We start from the raw sequence: 18,667 nt of genomic DNA, 5'->3' as shown, positions 1-18,667 counted from the left end.
TCGTGATCAAAAATATTATTATTGCGATATAATAATTAGAGCTAACGGTCATGATATTGCTGTAGGGTTCTAAGAACATTGTTACCAAGTTTATTTAACTATTTTGTAACTTAGGTTTGCTATTCTGCGAATGTGTTTGGTTGCAAGGCTATAACAAAGTGTGTGTTTTTATCGGCTGCCCATGCAATTAGTCAATTGGTTTGTGAAAGGTCTAGAATCCCACTAAAATTGCTGCTTGAGAAGCTGGCTTAGCTGTTTTAGTTTAACTGCTTTTCATGAAACAGTTATTAGCAACAATTATAGAATTATTGACCGCCCGTGTTATTAATTACCAAATTGATGAGCTTACAAAAATAATAATCTATATGAAGGTGTTAATCATGCTTAATGTGGTGTTTATTTGTGCATTGAATACTTGATTTAAAATCATCACTCCACCAAAGTAATTATTGTGATATTATCGTTAGAGATGTACCGATAATTGGATCGGTGATCGGATCGGCTACCGATATAGCAATTTCTACCGTATCAGTAATTGGCACAAATGCTCTGTGAACCGATATCGCTACCGATAGTTTGCATGGCAAATGTGAGTACCAGCAAAGCAATGAAAAGCCTTTTTACTCAATAGAAACAAATAGAAAGTCTCTCTATACTATTTCATAAAAACGCTAAGCCATTATGAGAAGCCATATGACTGTGCATGTAAGTAGAATATTCTTACTCAAATCTTCTGAAAACAGTAGGTGTTACACTTTAAGAATAAAGAACTGCACCACAGGAAAGCTGAGCTGATAATCTGTGTATAGTAGCCATCTTGAAAACTATTCAAAACACGGAGTAATCCTGACAAGGGAGCATGTATTAAAATATTTGCGGTGTCTGGGTTGTGTATTAGAGGCAACACCACCATAGGTAACCAGGTATTGCTGTGCCTTATAGTTACATCACTTCTGTTTTCTCTAAAAAATCATTAGAATAATATGCATCATGCAATAGCTACACCTGTAGTTCTATTTGATTTACATTTTACAGAATATACGATAATCGGATCGTTATAATCGGTATCGGCTCTTTTAGGTACAGATTAATCGGATATTGGTACAACAGAAAAATCATTATCGGTACACCTCTAATTATCGTATCATCAATGTCTATCGTGATAGTGAATTTTGTACTATTGCTCAGCACTAACACACACCAGTGAGCAATACTGAAATATACACCGATTAGCTTGAACTTGTATGTGTGTGACCTGTTCCCATATTTTTGAATTCCTTTTTACATTTTCAGATAGTCAAAGGAATAATCAAGTGAACTTTCATCTGTAGAAACTGATATAAAGCAGCTAAATGATAACATACAGAAAGATCAATTTGTACAGTGCAATGGGGTACAATTGCTTAAACTACAGATACAGTACACCTTCACACTATAAAGAGACAAATCCATCACTGGGTAAATTGTGTTTTAAAGGTCCTTCTTACAACCAGGGCTAAGGTGAAACTGTGTGAAAATGGCCATAGTCAACCACACGTTCAATGAGATGTAAACTAATTCTCATAAATTTGTTGCTAGGTGTTTGGTGTTAATGAGATGATACCAAACTTTTCTATCATTAGCACATTCCATGCCTGTGTCTGTAAGGTTTACACAAACACGAGATGTTCTTAATTACAGATCTGGTCACATATGCATGTCATTTTAGTAATGTCATATTGAATAACTGTTCATTGGAATAACATAATTACACTTTACACACACTGCATGTAAACAAGGTCAGTTTACAAATGTAGCACATGTCAATTAAGTATGTAGCTTGTATCATTAGTGTATATTCTATTAGAGTATTTGTCCACACTGTACAGTAATAATGAAATGTTATCCTTCACAATAGTAGGACAGTAACTACACATAACTGTGACGTCACAATAACACAATAATGCCTTGATAATGTTGATCGTGTATTAGACTATGGCACACACAGTATGCTTTGAAGTTTAGTCATTGATGAGGTATTTAAAATCCAATAGATACCCATGGGTAGGTATCTAAACTGGTTAGATACCTGTGGCAAAACTTTTTGTCACGTGTGTCACGTGCTTTGCTGGATTCCAGTCACAACAGCCACCAGAAATTATCGCTAGAGTGTAAATAAAACATCGCTGGATCATAAAGATGATTGTATATATTCATATAGGAAGCCTACCAGTGTTATTTTAGCACTAATTTGATCAGGGAGCTGCCTTACTGACAGTGACCAGAGCCGTACGAGGCATAGTCTAAATTCAGTTATTGCACAAATCCACAGTATCTTTGCTATTTTGGAGACCTTCGGAATGGCACTTAATCACCTCGGGCTTCACCCTCAGTGCAGAGGCGTAGCCAGCCAATATTTGATGGTTGGACACAACATCAACTTAGCTACACACACAAGAAACACGCTTACTTTCATGCGAGACATTATCAAAGAAAATTATGAAAAGTGTATGCACACAAGGCCTACAGCTACCTATAGTATAGTGTAAGCAAAATTAATGCTGCTTGCATGCATGCAAACATTACTAGCTATATATATTATGCTATTCTATTAAACTTGTAGGGCAGGCATTTACCAACGATCGTCGTAGCCGAACATCACGTGACATCAAACTGCTGAACTTACAAGAACCAACAATGTAAACAGTTCATCACGTAATATCCTAGCAGCGCAGGATTATGTAGTGTTGGCTATTGATTACAGTCCCACTCTGTCACTTATTTGCTACATTTAGAGAACAAATTGTTAGAGAAAATGTCCATGCTACTATATCGGATCGGCTTTGTTTATCGGCTTGATAATATTCGGTTTTCGGAATGTTGGCTAAAAGTCATATCGGTGCACTTCTAATATTTACTACAATCAACTGGTAGTATAGCTTACAGACCAACCATTACAGCGATATGTAATGCTTTTTCAAGTAAATGCCACATGGCCCCAATTGAAGGCCGGGGTGCTAATTTATGAACTATAATGAGTCTTATCACAAATATCAGCATACCAAGAAGGCTTCGTCCCAGACTTATAGCAGCCAATGTACATTTGCATGAATCTGGTGTAAACCACAACTCGGTTAATCAGTACAAATTGTGCACATGACACTTGATCTTTTCTCCATTTCCAGCTCCACTGATTTGCATATGCCATTATTGTTATCTAGAAGAAGTACGTTTTACCGTTTTCTTTCATCTGCAGTAAGTTAGGCTATATGGTACTTTCCGTATCAAAAAAATATGCTTGACAAGTCCACTGAAACGAAATATTTTGCTGCCAGCACCATCCACACTGAATCCTACTGACGATTATTACTCACTGTGACTTGGAGATACAGTACCACGACTATAGTGTACCACGCTTCGACTCCATTTTAAATTTCGAATTTAAACGCGCCAAGAAATGTGGCACGTGCATCTACATGAAGTGCAATTATAGAGACTTCACAAGAGATTTTCCGCGTAATGGATCACGTGATACACCATCTATCTCAATCCCTTCTTCGAAGTTATGGTTCAACAAATGAGGTACACGTTTACGCTTTACAGTATTAAAATAGCATTGTTTTGTGTGCTGCTGTGAATCCTCGCGTGAATCTTAAGCTATTTGTGATGGTTGGGCAAAAGTTTGTGATGGTTGGGAAAATACCCGCCCATGCCCACCCTTGGCTACACCCCTGCCTCAGTGATTATTGTGTCATTCCTTAGGTCTCTAAAATAGAAAAGATACCTAAATTTATAACCTGTACTTAGTGACTGGTAACTAGCTAGTATCCAATAGTTTACTAGTGTAGTGTAAAAACATCACATGATCCAATATATTGTGAAATATTAGAATTGTGTGATGTGATGTAGTCATATAACTGTTGTGTTCCCACAGGATGGTAAGACACCTCTACACTGGGCTGTAAGGAGACGTAATGAGAATATGGTGAAGTTCCTAGTTGAGAAGGGAGCTAATGTCAATGTTGTGGATCATGTGAGCTAATGTATTATGTGATAAGATGTAGTGTATGAATTGTATGGCTTTAGCAACTAACCTAATAATAGTAACAGATTGTTGTGTTGTTAACATGTTGTTGTGTTAGTTCTGATCATCTAACAGAACACACACCAGTGAACAACACTGAAATGTGCACCAGTTGGGTTGAACTTGTATGTGATCTGTTTACGTATTTTTGAATTAATGGAATAAATCATTTGAAGTTTTAGCCGTAAAAGCTAAAACTTTTTGCAGCCACAGCACTGCAAATGTATAACATACAGAATGATTGATTTGTACAGTGATAATGGGAAACACAAACTTTAAATGCTTAAATTACAAATACAGTACTTATATGTTACACCATCACACTATAAAGGGACAAATCCATCACTAGGTAAGTTGAGGTCCTTCCTACAACCAGAGCTAAGGCAAACACTGAGAAAACAACAACAGTGAACCACACGTTCAGTGTGAACTAAACACTTGTGTCTTCTTGGGAGCACTGACATGAAATGAAGATGAACTCTTCTTACTTTGGTAACACAAGATAATACCAAGCTTTTTATCATTAGTATGTTCGTTGCTTAAGGCTTGTTAAAAACAAACAGGAATTCTTGCAGATATGTCATTTTGGTAATGCATGCATTTGTTCATCGGAATAACATAACTATACTTTACATACGCTGCATGTAAATATGGTCATTTTACAGACTTAGCACATGTCAATCATGTGTGTGTGTTCTATTAGAGTATTTGTCGACACTGTACAGTAATGATGAAATGTTATCCTTCACAATAGTAGTAACTACACATAACTGTGACATCACAATATCTAATGCGTACTTCGCTAGTAGGCGCAGTATAATTACTGCAGTGTGTGCTGTTTATTGATTTTTGAAGCCTGTCTAAAGGGTGTACAGTGATTGTGGAACTATGTAGTATGTACTTTATGGCTAAATTGTGTGTTTTGTTGGTTTGAAGTGTTTTAAAAAAATCATATCCCACAATTGCAACTACATATGGCTATTATATTTCATATACAATTTGAAAATGTACATAGTAAAGGGCAAGTGATGCAACATGTTGGGTAGACTTCTAAAGGTTCTGGCTACATTCCAGTGAAGTTGTAGCATGGCAAAGAATGTTCCTAATCCCAGCTTGGTAGTTGTAACATGGCAAACAATAGTGCACCTATCAAATGTACAGGTAACACCCTCACACCTCAGATCAAAGGAGCCACTGATCATCATACGAAATGTAGACTGGCCTACAACTAGGCAGTGATTATGTATGTAGATGTTGAGGCCAAAATCAACTGTGGAGATTGATTAATACTGAGGTGATTAGGATGGATTTAGCCATGAAAACCACTCAGATGGAGAGTGTTTTGTTATCCTCGCCATCCTATGAGTTGAAAAATGTTGGGCCAAGGTGAGAATAGTACTATAGCTTATTCACCAATGGTTTCCACACATTTTCGAATACAGACAGACACGCCCCCATCACTAAGCTACCACTCTGCATGGAATAACCACTCTACAAGCAAGCTTACCTATCTAGGCCTTTAGTGAACTCTGTACTTTTTCCATAAACCATTCAATAGCACTGATTAAAATATTAAACTCTCATAACCAAAATTCTCCATGATATCTCTAGGATATGTCCATCGTAATCGAACGTAACCAGAATGTACTAGCTACTGACCCATAATCAAAAATTTTATGCATGCATCATACGGTACGATAGTATTGTATAGTAGGGAACACAAAGGAGTAGACGTGTTCCACTAAATAATATTACCCAAAAATCAGCCTCAATTTTCCCAGATGATGATGAGGTAGGTAAAAGCCCAAGCAAGCTTTCAGATCAACCCGAAACACTTTCAATAAGTTGCTACGGAATTTTAAAAAAATTGATTTAATGGAATTTTCTACTGACCGACTAAGTACAGTAAGTAACTGACTGATGCCTTTAGACAAGCGTAACTCGATAACAGCTAAGGGTATGGGCTAGATTTATTTCACTGTTCGACGTCGCTTCAGCCTGACAGGTGCCTTTTGGCATACTGCAGTACGTACAATGTATTCTTCATGGAGTTACCAGTGTACTCTTTTGTGTCCCATTTATCTTTGCTGACAGCGAAAAGTGTCAATTTAGCGGTAGCACATGATGGCTTCCCTTCGAAACAAAATTTATCCATGTTTTTCATAGTGGCTACTCTGATTGCAGAGGTGCTTTTTCGAACAGTTCTTGATTTGTACTGCTTTGTAACGGGTTGAACATAGCTGACAATGAAGCGTAATGGATACTTCACTTTTAGACAATAATTGATATAGCTGGGGCGCGCGGTGCCATTTCAGATGCAGTGTGCATGGGTTCACCAATCATAATAAATTATTTACAAAAAAAGTTGAAAAACAAGTGCACAAAAATAATTATGGAATTTTCAACTAGAGTAGGGACCATAATAGCATATCGATAAAAAGTACTGAAACAAGTTGGAGTAGTGCACAATATTAAATCATAGTAAAACAATAAGAAGTGTTATATCCCTACTGTGCTCAAGTTACCATAATAAAAATGCACAGTAGGGATATAACACTTATTGTTGTACTGTGATTTAATATCGTGCACTACTCCAGCTTGTTTCAGTGCTATTATCGATGTGCTATGGTCCCTACTCTAGTTGAAAATTCCAAATTTTTTTGTGCACTTGTATATAATCAGGAGATTATGAGCCGCCGAAGGCGGCGAAGTAGCATGAAACTTACGCTGCCTGCCAGGTGTCATTGAAATCCAAATTCATTAGCGATTAGTTTCCATATAAGGAAAGCAAAATCTCATTAGTAGACACTGTGTACTAACAACACTCGTAGCAATTTATTCAAAAAACATGATGTAATTTGGATTGTGATGGAACCAAGTTTCATGCTCCTTCGCTGCCTTCGGTGGCTCATAAGCTCCTGATATAATATATATTAAAATTTATAAATTTAAAAATGAAGTAGGAATCCAAGCGATAAAAAGTAGTGAAACAAGAGATGAACAATGGTAGCTATTACAGTATAGCTCAGTGGGAAATCCCTACTTTGGCATTGATCGTAAAATAATTGTTATACCATTCCAAAGTAAGGTTTTACCATTGAGCTATACTGTAATAGCTACCATTGTTCATCTCTTGTTTCACTACTTTTTGTCGCTTGGATTCCTACTTCATTTTTAAATTTATAATTTTTGATATACTAGTTTGTTTAGTTTTTTGATAAAGCATACAGCTAGCTATAAACATGTGACTGTTCTATTAGGGTGACTGCTGTATTAGAGTATCTCGGGTCAGCCTGCAAAAGATGTGCGCATGCGCCAAAAAGGGGTGTGGTCATCGTGGTTTTGATCGATTCATAGTATTAGACTAGAGAATCTCGAATCTGAGCTCGAATCAGCCTACCAACTTGAAGGTGTGTGGTCACAAATACAGCTAACGTAAAAGGGGCATGGTCTCGATCGATAGATCAATAATATGCAGAATAAAGAATGGGCATGATGTTGTGACCTATGTATCGTGGAGTACCCGTACCTCCGTACAGTAGTATAGTCTAAGTGCCTTAAATAATTTTGTGGCGTCTATTATGCTGAAGTGTTGATATGAAAAATTAATGCCTCGATATGGTTTCGTTGGATGAAGAAGAAGACAAACAGGCTGATTGAAGAGAAAAGAAAAGACAAGACGCACAGGGCGTACACTCGTCGGAACCCCAAAAGGCACATCCCACCAGTGAGTTTGTTGTTGTGGCGTAAATTGGTGACCGTGCGCTGCTTCGTTTGGGCTCTAGGCTTGCGACTGTGGTCAGTGAGTGAGGTTTCGAGTTTTAACAATTTTAAAAAAATTCTTATCCAGCAGCCAGTAAGCATTTCCTTGTTTTTAACGTTACATTTGATGCTAGATGGACTAATATTATTCCGTACAAGTGATTTTCATCGCATAAGAAGTTTCTAAGCTGGTTTTTAAAAGGTAATATTTTTGGAGGCGTGCATCGTTTCGGGGGATTCCTACTTCCGTACTGTTTGATATCCAGTGGCTACACTCGTATTGGCTTGAGTCACTGATCACCCTGTACAGGCTATCAGCCTGATAAGTAATACACATTAGCTGTAATACGGGTCATGAGGGCTTTGCCTGATATGTATGCCTTTGGGCAGTCAGGCATTCATAGCGGCCCTTGGGCATACATATCAGGCAAAGCCCTCATGCCCGTGTTATAACTATTATATATGGTTACCAGTTTCTCCAGGCTACCCGCTATGGGTACACTTTATCTGAGTAGTTTATGCAAACTGATGAATCATTACTTGTTTTAGTTTCAGTACATGTTTACAGTTCCCTTATTACTTGTGGTAGTATCTCTTGCGTGATGATAATAGTGTATCCTCACAACCATAACCTCACAACAACAAAGTCCACCCTTTAACATGTGGCTACGTTACCAGCTGTCTAACCTGTTAGTAGTCCTGAACTTTTGTTAGGAAGTGTTTACATGTGATGGTCTAAGAATAGCAGTTACTAGAATGTGGATAGTATTTGGAATAATTGTTAGTGGTTGTAAGTAGTGCATCCATGATATAGAAAAACTATATCATATATCACCAAGATTTATGTCATAATATGAACGTATCAGGGGCGGATCCAAGAGCTGGCAAGTGGAAGGCACAAACAGGCTAAGTTGTAAGTGGTTGGGGAGAGCAGGTTCTCTTGTTAGTTGCTGCATTTTTTAAGCAGCAAATAATCGCCTCTTAGTAGTGTCTCACTGCGTATTTTGCCATCTTGGCCTTTGCAGATGGTTGTGAAGTCTTAAAAGACTATTAAGGCTATTATGTAATGTCTTTAATATAAATGATAATTTTTTTAAAGACGCTTAGTGCGTACAAAAGGTGCTGGGTGACAATTTCATAGCTGTTTTGACTGATTGGCTATCTATATATATAATACTGAAAATGTCTGTCTGTCTGTCTGTCTGACGGTCACGCTGCTTACTCACCAGACTTGGCGCGAATCGACATAGTCTGTGCTGATAATGAAGCGCTCATCATCCGCCTACTCTAAGATTGTTATCACGAGTTCACGCGTGCTTCCGTTCGGTCTCTACAGCGCGTAGAAGGCCAAGGTGTAGAGAAAACTTGAGCAACATTCCTTTGAAAACCACAGCACATACTGTTCAAGTGGTAGAATGCCTGACTAGCGTGTAAGAGGTCGTGGGTTCAAATCCACGTGTTGACAGATTTTTTTCTTTCTACTCAGTACCTTTTTGTGAATACCTTTTTAAAACACGACTTTTAGCTCATCATATCTTGGCATGCAAAGCACGTATCGAGGCGGGACTTTAGCGAAATTAAACGCCCATCATCTGGCAACTCGAGTGTTGTTGTAGCAAATCAATACGTGCTTTTGTTCGCTCTTTATAGGGCGATGAAGGCACTGGTGTAGGGAAGGATCACTGAAAAGTTGAGCTACATTCCTGTCAAAACCACTGATAAACAACTGTGGCGATTTGTGCACCTCCCCTTAACCCCAAGTTATTATAACCAGCCAGGGTTCAATCCCCGCCTAGGTCATAACTTTTTTTTTCACTTTTGGGACCTTTTTGATGCACCTTTTTGCTGTATCTGTTCCATGCAAGTCTTCATCTACAAACTCTTATGATCAGTTTTTCAGCACTGGCACTGAATTACCTCACATAATAGGGACTCTTATAGCACTTTTGGGACAGGGCAGACAAATTGCCAACATATTTGTCCATCTGTGTGTTGGTCCAGTGTGTTGTATTAGAGTAGGTAAAAGCTTCTTTCACCAGTATCCAGAATATCTACATCTTTGTTTTAAGCACAGGTGTGCACTGACATGAAAAACTGTTTGTTCAGACTCACCTCAATACTGCTGTAGTAATAGGCAGCTTGCATGATTGAACAAATACTACTGTGCATCTGAAAAATGATAATACTGGAACCATGCAGATCCATAGTTTACACCGAGGAACTGCATCTGACCTGGCACAACTGTTTCACTATCCTGCTTACATGCTTTCACTCTAAAGATTCATACATTACCTTATTGGTCAATTACACTGCAGGTGTTTCAAAACTGGGTTTTTGTATGGAAAGAGGTATATGTGTCACTGCAACATCAGAACTGAAAGTGCATAAGACAAGTTCTGAACTTTTGCTTGCCATGCAGTAACTATAACTGCGAATTGTGTTGACTTTAAATTATGCTCAAGTTCATTTCTCTTTGTGACAGTCGGTAAGGTAAACATCAAAATGTAGAAACTGAAACTGTACCGTGTGTATACAACCTGTATGTAATGTAGGGTATACTGTATACAATTGTCTTAGCTCGCATGCAGTTTAACTAATTAGCTAGCCTTGCATGCATGCTTCACTATAAATTATTATGTACTGCATAAGGATCATGTACTTTAAAGCACTATCGACATACATGCTACACAGCAAATATAGGACACTAATATTTATGCTTGGTTCCCAATATATTAATTATTGTTGCATTAGTTCTCATGTAAAGCAGCAAAGGTTCCGTTTGTTCTATACAGCACGTTGAAGTCACTGGTAGGGAAGATGCACTGAATAATTAAACTACATTCCTGTCAAAACCACAAACAATAAACTTTAGTGTTTTGCATCATTAATGACATAAGAAAACCTCATGCTCTTTAAAAAATGTGACATCACCATGTACCCTACATAGCTACATTAGCAGTGCTGGTGTTTAATGCTTAGTCCCTCTTTGTGGCATTAAAATGTTTAATGTGGAGATGGTCCTGCACATAGGGCAGGTACCAATGCTACAAACAAATGTGGTTATCCAAATCAGCTGCAGGCCTCAGTGACAGCATGCTATTCGATGTCATGAAATAGTACATTTAACCTCAAACTTATTGAATTATTAATAGTGATTTTCAAGCACATCATTAGTACAGCGTTAACAAGTCAATAAAGTATTTAATCACATATGCAGTTGCATGCTACAAAAGCTACACTCTGGTGACTGATTGGATCACTCCATGCTGGTGAGTTGCACTGAAAGGTGTAGCTTTTAAAAGTGCAAGTGGACTGGAAACTTCTTCTCCAGCTATTTCCTGTAAGCTTCTTCCAAATGCTTTTAGGGTAACAACACTGCTGGAACTTTCAGATCTAATCATCATTTGTGCAGTCGCTTCTGTTTTGCATTCATCCGTGCATTGCAGCATACCACATCTGCTACAAGTATCAAATTCTCCTTCAATTCCATGTGGCAGTTTGCTGCGGCAGTTCAGACAAGCTTTGTACACTTCAAATAATTGTACACCAAGTACTTTTGCTTCATCAATGGTATGCACCTTCTCTTGCTCTCTTATATTTACTGCATCAATGTCATCTATTTCATCTATTTTGCTCTTAGACACAGACAACTGCGTCTCACCACGGAATTCCTTGACAATGACCTTTTCAAATTTGTAGCATTTGGATGAAGACAGCATATTTACATCATCTCCCCACAAGACAATTCTAGCTGTACCAGATCTATCTGCAATCGTAACACTCTGTAGCTTTATTCCATTTGCTGTTTCAACAACATTATCTACTTCAATCACCTTGCCTTCACAAGTAACCTTTGTGTATTCTGGAATATCAGATAGATCGCTTAATGCAGTGTTACAATCATCATCAATTTTCTGTACATCATACTTTCGAGGAGATTTCTCTATTGTAGTTTTCTTGCTCACTAACACCTATAACATGCAAAAAATTTAACTAAACTGTATTAAATCCTACTAAACATTTACCTCATATTCATTGCCATGGCGAGCTTTCTTGACTTCACAATTTCCCAAGACAACCGCTTTTCCAGTTTCTTCAAATAACCGTTTTCGGACTGAGCTGTCAAACCCATACAATCTTATTTTCTTTTGCTCATCGCTTATCTCGCCATCAAAATATGATGCACTCTTGCCTCTCTTCATAGATGAAATATCTCCCAACACGCCACCTATGCGTGCATCTATTGATGCACCTTTGATACCACTAACATCCATTTCTTCCGTGTTCAGATTCATTTCAAGTTACAAAACTCAAGTGAGTGAAAAGTATTTATTTGCAGCTTATTTATACTATCCAACTAGCTATGCTGGAGACCTATTGGAATTTACTGGAATAATCCTCTTTGTAAACATGTTTTGGAGATACGCAGCTCACACTATTTAATTAATCTGCTTGGACAAAAGGGGTACACATGCTATGAATATTTTCACTGTTCTCCATTGTGCAAGTGTTTATTTGTCTGGGTTCTCCAAAAATAGTTTATGCATAGTACAAATATATACTATCCAACTAGCTATGCTGGAGACCTATTGGAATTTACTGGAATAGGCCTCTTTGTAAACATGTTTTGGAGATACACAGCTCACACTATTTAATTTATCTGCTTCAACAAAAGGGGTACACGTGCTATGGATATTTAAGTACTCTCCATTGTGCAAGTGTTTATTTGTCTGGGTTCTCCAAAAATAGTTTATGCATAGTACAAATATCATTCCCAGCAACTTTATTTTGCACTACCGATGCACAATTTTATGATTGATGCTCCAAAATGTTGCAATGCATTATGACTGAATATATAGCTGCATTGTGTTTAGTTCTACATTATAATAGATGGTGATTTGCTCCGTAAATTTCAATGACCCAGAAAGGCAATCATAATATGCTGTCTTTGTAATTATTTTATACTATTACATTAATTTTTTTATTATAATACCTGCACGTAGGGCAGGTAACAATGCTAGTATATATATATTTCAAACTCTGTAAGTACATAACTACTTCAATAACATTCATTTGTGTGATCATAAAATACTCACTCAGAGCTTCTGAAGTATGAAAATTTTCCAAGCCCTCAGATTCTCACGAATGCAATCCATTGTGTAAAATTCATTGTCAAAGTTACCCCCTCAATCTTTAACCAGTTGCACTACTCCTGTTGTGATATGTTGGCTGTCCTCTCAGTGTATGTTCTATTAGAGTACTTGTTCACAATGTAAATGTAGTGACGATGTGTAATTCCAAATGGCTACAAGGACACTTCTCCTTAGCTCTACGCCTCTCTTTAATTATCATAGCTAACTGTCTGCCACCTGCACCCCACGCATGTGCAAGCAGACTATACAATACATACATAATATATATATATGTCGCAGCGTGGGCTGCTATTAACGGCACTTGTCAACAGAGCAATAACGGCACAACCAACTTTATTTCGTGTCTAAGTGGTAACTAATGAATATACACGCATGCATACAATAAAGTGATATGATTGGCTACAGTTCATGTTAGTTATAAATATCCTGAGTTAATATATGTCAGTGTTACATAGGTATAATATTATTGAGCCTTATTACATCACTCCCTCCTCAACTTAAGGTCGTCTCGACCATTTTGATTTCTTCTGGTGTGTACATTTATTTTTATCTTCTAGCTCCTTGGGATGGCGATCTGGACCTTGCCTCTTATTCCCATACCAATAGTATCCACTTGGGAAATGTGGAGAACATTTCTTAACTCTAGACTGGTGAACTCTTATTTTATTTTCCTGTGAGAAGTAAACTTTGACTACCTCAACATCCGGATAACCCTGTATGGTCCATGCCAAGGCCGACACAATTTTCTTTTAGGTCCAGATTCTTCTTGAGGAAAGTGTACCAGCACCATATCCCCAACTGTAAATGGTGTAGATGCTGCAGACTTGTCATACTGTTCCTTTTATTTTGTCTGAGCTTTCTGTATTGATTAGAGGTGTACTGATAATCGGATCGGTTATCAGCTATATCGGCCTTGTTTTTTCATATCGGTATCGGATCAGTAACAAGCATAAAAAGGAAGCAGATACAGATATACATAAACATCTATATATGGGCACTCATGCTCTAGTAATATCCTAGCAGCACAGGATTATGTAGTGTTGGCTATTGATTACAGTCCCACTTTGTCACTTATTTACTACATTTAGAGAGCAAATTATTAGAGAAAATGTCCATGCTACTATATCGGATCGGCTTTGTTTATCGGCTTGATAATATTATTTTATATCGGTTATCGGAATATTGGCTAAAAGTCATATCGGTGCACCTTTAGTATTAATACTGCTGCTAGTTCTTGAGCATGTTTCAATGACAAAGTTAATTCTCTTCAGTAGTCAGTAATGTCAACTTCACCATTGGGTGAGGTTGGTAACAGTGATGCCTCTGTGGGTGATCTGCAATCAAACCCAAATAACAGATACGATGGTTTCCCTCCTGTAGACTAAGCCCACAAAATTCCAGAAATATGTTTGTCCCATTGCATACCAAACTTCTCAACATGTTTCTTAAGGATGGCTATTAATGTATGGTTAAATCTCTCAATCATTCCGTCACATTGTGGGTGGTATGTTGTTGTATTGAGCTTCTTGATGCCTAAGAAACTGCAAACATCTTTCATCAGGTAAGACTACAAGTTGGTGCCACGATCTGACAGGAGCGCCTCTGGGACACCAAACAAGGGTACAATTTCATCAGCTAGGAGATGGGCAATTCGAATTGCCTTCTGATTTGGGGCTGGGTAGACCATGGGCCACTTAGTCAGGAAGTCTTGGAAGACTATTGCAAACTTGTTCCCACTCTCAGTCTTGGGTAATTCTAGAACATCTACCCCAATAATCTGGAAGGGTCTCTGAACAGGGATAGGATTTAGTAGTGGCTTGGACTTCCTTCCTCCCTCCCCCTGTAGCTGTTGCACACTGTGGGCAACCATGACAGTGCTTGTACACATCAGTGTACATTCCTTCCCACCATCATGAACGACTGAGTGCAGCATACAAATGGCTCATGGCAAAATGACCTGCCATTCCACCACTGTGGTTCTCCTCCAGAATACCGTTCTGAAGTTGTTTGGGGACCAATGCTCGCTTCTTCCCATTGTTCTTAGGATCTGCATAGTACAAGATATTGTCAACAAGTACAAATTGACTACCTTGAAGCGCAAGCTTCTTGGCTTGTCAATCATCTGATGGTAGAATACCATCCTCCAAAAAGCTTAGAATCTTCACAACATCAGGATCTTTATGTTGTTCACTTGCAATATCAGTTAGTTGATCACTCTGAGGTCCTTGTGACAACAGATCAGCTATATCTGTAGTTGACTTATCTGTAGACCTATTTCTCACTACTGCAATCTACATTTCTCCTTCTCCTATTCCTTCAGGAAGGGAAGGATTGAGAGGATTGAGAGGATTCCTGGATAATGCATCAGCATTAGAGTTCTCTTTACCAGCTCTGTGAGTAATAGTAACTGTTCCTATCCCACTACTGTAAACCTTTGTCCACCAGCGAGCATGTTTTCCACTGGGACTGGGGGTGCCCAAGACAGCCTTGACTGCACTGTGGTCAGTTCTAACTTCAACATCATGACCATAAAAATAAGCATGAAAGTGACTTACTGCCCAGACAACAGCTAGGGTTTCCAGGTCTGTGATGCTGTAGTTCTTCTCTGGTGCTGCCAATGCTCTGCTTGCGAAATCTATGGGATGTGTCTGTCCATCCTCCTTGATCTGAGTCAACACTGCTCCTAGGCCCCTGATACTAGCATCTGTTTCCAGTATGAAACTATGATCAAAATCTGGGTACACTAATACTGGTGCACTGATCAGCTTCTCTCTTAACTCATCAAATACAACTTTACATTCTGTTGTCCATACAAAGTCTACATTCTTACGTGTCAGAGCATGAGCTATCTTGGCAAACTATCTTATAAATCTACGATAATAAGAAGCCAAGCCCAGAAATTGTCTAAGTTCCTTAATGTTCTGTGGTGTTGGGTAGTCCTTCACAGCAGCAACTCTGTCTGTGTTAGGCTTCAATCCAGCTGGAGTAATGACATGACCAAGGTACACGACTTTTTGTTGAACAAACTTACACTTGGATGGCTTCAGCTTCAATCCTTCCTCGATGATTCTATCCAGTACTAGTTGTAAATGAGTGAGGTGTTCATCCAAAGTACGTGAAAATATTAATACATTATCCAGGTAAACAGCAACAAATGAGGGGCCATCCTCTGGATTCAATCCCGCAAGTACTCGTTCCATTAAATGCTGAAATGCTGAAGGTGCATTACACAGCCCGAATGGCATAACTCAGAACTCGTACAGTCCACTGTGTGTAATAAAGGCTGTCTTCTCTTGAGAATCAGGGTGTACTTTAATCTGCCAGTAACCCGAGGCTAGATCTAAGGTTGAGAAATAACAAGACTGTTCTAATTGATCCAGTAAATCGGCAATTCTAGGAAGAGGAAATGTATCCTTCTTTGTCACAGAGTTCAGGGAACGATAGTCCACACAGAATCTAAGGGTTCCATCTTTCTTCCTGACTAACACAATGGCACTGGCCCACGGACTAATAGATGGTTGAACGACACCCATCTCTTCCATCAATTTAAGCTGGTGTTGAACTTCATTGTGTACAGCAAATGGTACTCTGTGTACTGGCTGTTTCTTGGGAATGGCATCACCAGTGTCAATCTTAAATTGTACAAGATCAGTTCTACCCTGTTCTGTCTCACTAAGAGCAAATGCTTCATGGTGTTCTAACAACAAATTACGTACCTTCTGCTGATCATCTGTGCCCGATCCCACAATACCGTGTGATAGTAATTCCATAAGCTTCTCAACCCTCTCTGGCACACTAACAGCCATCACTTGAACTGCTGACTTCTTCCACTTGCCATCCTTGTGTGGCTCAAATTCTTCAACATGTCCTACCTCAGTGTCAGCATCCAACTTGACTGTGTAACCACCATTGTTTGTTATAGTAACATAAGCATAACCATCTTCATCTGGTACAATCACAGCAGAGTCTAATTCCAGTCCAGTCTCAGCTCTGAAACTCTTACTAGTCTCTAGTAACACAGGTTTATCACTCAGTACATTCTCTACCTGTACCCTAGCCAAAGCTGTCTGTTGAGGAAGACATCGAGTAACTTGTACAAGTTTGACTCTTACCATTGGAACAACTGCTGACGATTGATGGTTCATGCTCTGCGACTTATGACCTCCTCTCCACACCTCTACATTGGGATGATATTGAACAATGCCGAGTTGCCGGCATACAACTTCGGAGAGTAACAACTGGTCTTTAGCGTCCATCGTAATGTATACTGGAGTAGTCGTGTCCTTGCCCTGAAATGAAATTTTCAGATCCATCTTACCATCAAGAGTAAACACTTTGCCATCATAGTTATGTGGAACTGTGTCAGGCTTGTGAAAGTTCCTCTTCTTAAATCTGGCCTTTGTAGCCACTAACTTGAATAATCTGCCACCAATTATAGTAATGTCTGCTCCAGTGTCAACTACACCATACATAGGTTGCTACCTTGACACACCATGGACCTGTATGTACTGCATTTACACCATCTGAGTCACTAGAAGAGTCTGCTTCAAGTAGGTCAGTAACTTCTACCTGGGAAGTACTCTCTTCTGTAGTAGTTGGTTCCTGTGCACCAACCTGCCACAAATGTGAATTCTTCTTGTTAGAATCAGAATTCTTCCTGTCGGACTGTCCACTACTCTCTGACTTTGGTGTCCTGCAGTTCTTGGCAAGGTGACCGACTTTACCACAATTATAACACTCAGGAGAGTATTCATGAGTTTGCTGTACTCCTTTACTCTTCTGTGTATCTGCTTGCTGAGTCTGCTTCTTGTCATAGACTTGCCTATGTGAAGCTCTCTCATTCTGAAAGCCCTTTTTCTGTTGTGAACTAAGGTAAGTATTGTCCCCTCTCTGATATTGATACCTTCTGCTTAGTTCAACTAGCCATTTCTCTTCATTCTTGGCTGCAAGACATAGACTCTTGTAGTCTAGGGCTCCGGATACTGCTGGGCTTTCCATTAACTTAAGTAGCAAGCCTTCCTGCATTTGACCATGTAGCAGTGCTTCTCTACTTTCTGTTGCCATCATTCCCTTGCCATGTGCAATACGAAAGGTACATTTCAGCCATCTTATAAACTCAATGACATTTTCTGTTGTGCCTTGACGCAAGTGCCGAAACTCTTGGGCTGCCATGTTCTAGTCTGCCCTGTAGGACTTTTGCTGCCTCTTGCCAGCCTACTTTGTCACTGTCCTTTAGCAAATTCCACTCTTGAAGAGCTTGACCCTTGAGATGCCCTGCCAACTGAATTAAAGTTTCTTCTGAAATCCATCCATTCCAATTCGACACTCGCTGTAAGGAGGGTAGCCATTCATCTAAAGTTACCTCGGGGTTTTCCCCAATGAAGTACTCGATGGGTGGTGCCTTGCCACGTCGCCCTCTATTGACATCGTGTGGTTGGGTATTCGATTCCACAGTGGAAGGACAGTGGTCATGGCCACTCACTCTCTCATCAGTAGGTCCCCTTTCCTCGTGCCTCTTATCTCCACAGGTAAGTTCTTCCACCACGGAACGTAGTCGAGCGATTTCCAACTCCTTCTCTTCCACTTCTGATTCATGGACGAGCAACTGTTCGCACTTCTGTATCCACAGATGCTTAGACTTACTTGACTCCGCCTTAAGCGCGTTTTCTAAATTCCTCACTTGAGAATT

At 39.1% G+C, this 18,667-nt stretch overlaps 2 protein-coding genes across 2 annotated transcripts in view; one reads left to right on the top strand and one right to left on the bottom strand.

Annotated features, from left to right (window-relative positions):
* Nucleotides 1-3,900: 3,900 nt before the first annotated feature.
* LOC136268485 (uncharacterized) overlaps nucleotides 3,901-18,667 on the top strand; it is a 51,702-nt gene continuing 36,935 nt past the window's right edge. Inside the window, exon 1 of the mRNA XM_066063841.1 lies at nucleotides 3,901-4,012. Within this exon, the coding sequence (XP_065919913.1) occupies nucleotides 3,962-4,012 (51 nt within the window). The 5' untranslated portion in view covers nucleotides 3,901-3,961. The remainder of the gene's footprint in view (nucleotides 4,013-18,667) is intronic.
* On the bottom strand, nucleotides 10,953-12,832 carry LOC136236210 (uncharacterized). Its single transcript, XM_066026334.1, has 2 exons — nucleotides 11,851-12,832; nucleotides 10,953-11,796 (listed from the first exon to the last, which is right to left on the bottom strand). The coding sequence occupies exons 1-2, from the start codon at nucleotides 12,118-12,120 to the stop codon at nucleotides 11,059-11,061; spliced, it is 1,008 nt and encodes a 335-aa protein (XP_065882406.1). The 5' UTR covers nucleotides 12,121-12,832; the 3' UTR covers nucleotides 10,953-11,058.

The sequence above is a fragment of the Dysidea avara genome, chromosome 10, assembly GCF_963678975.1.
Source record: "Dysidea avara chromosome 10, odDysAvar1.4, whole genome shotgun sequence".
NCBI lineage: Eukaryota > Metazoa > Porifera > Demospongiae > Dictyoceratida > Dysideidae > Dysidea > Dysidea avara.
This window is presented reverse-complemented; position numbering and strand designations above follow the sequence as displayed.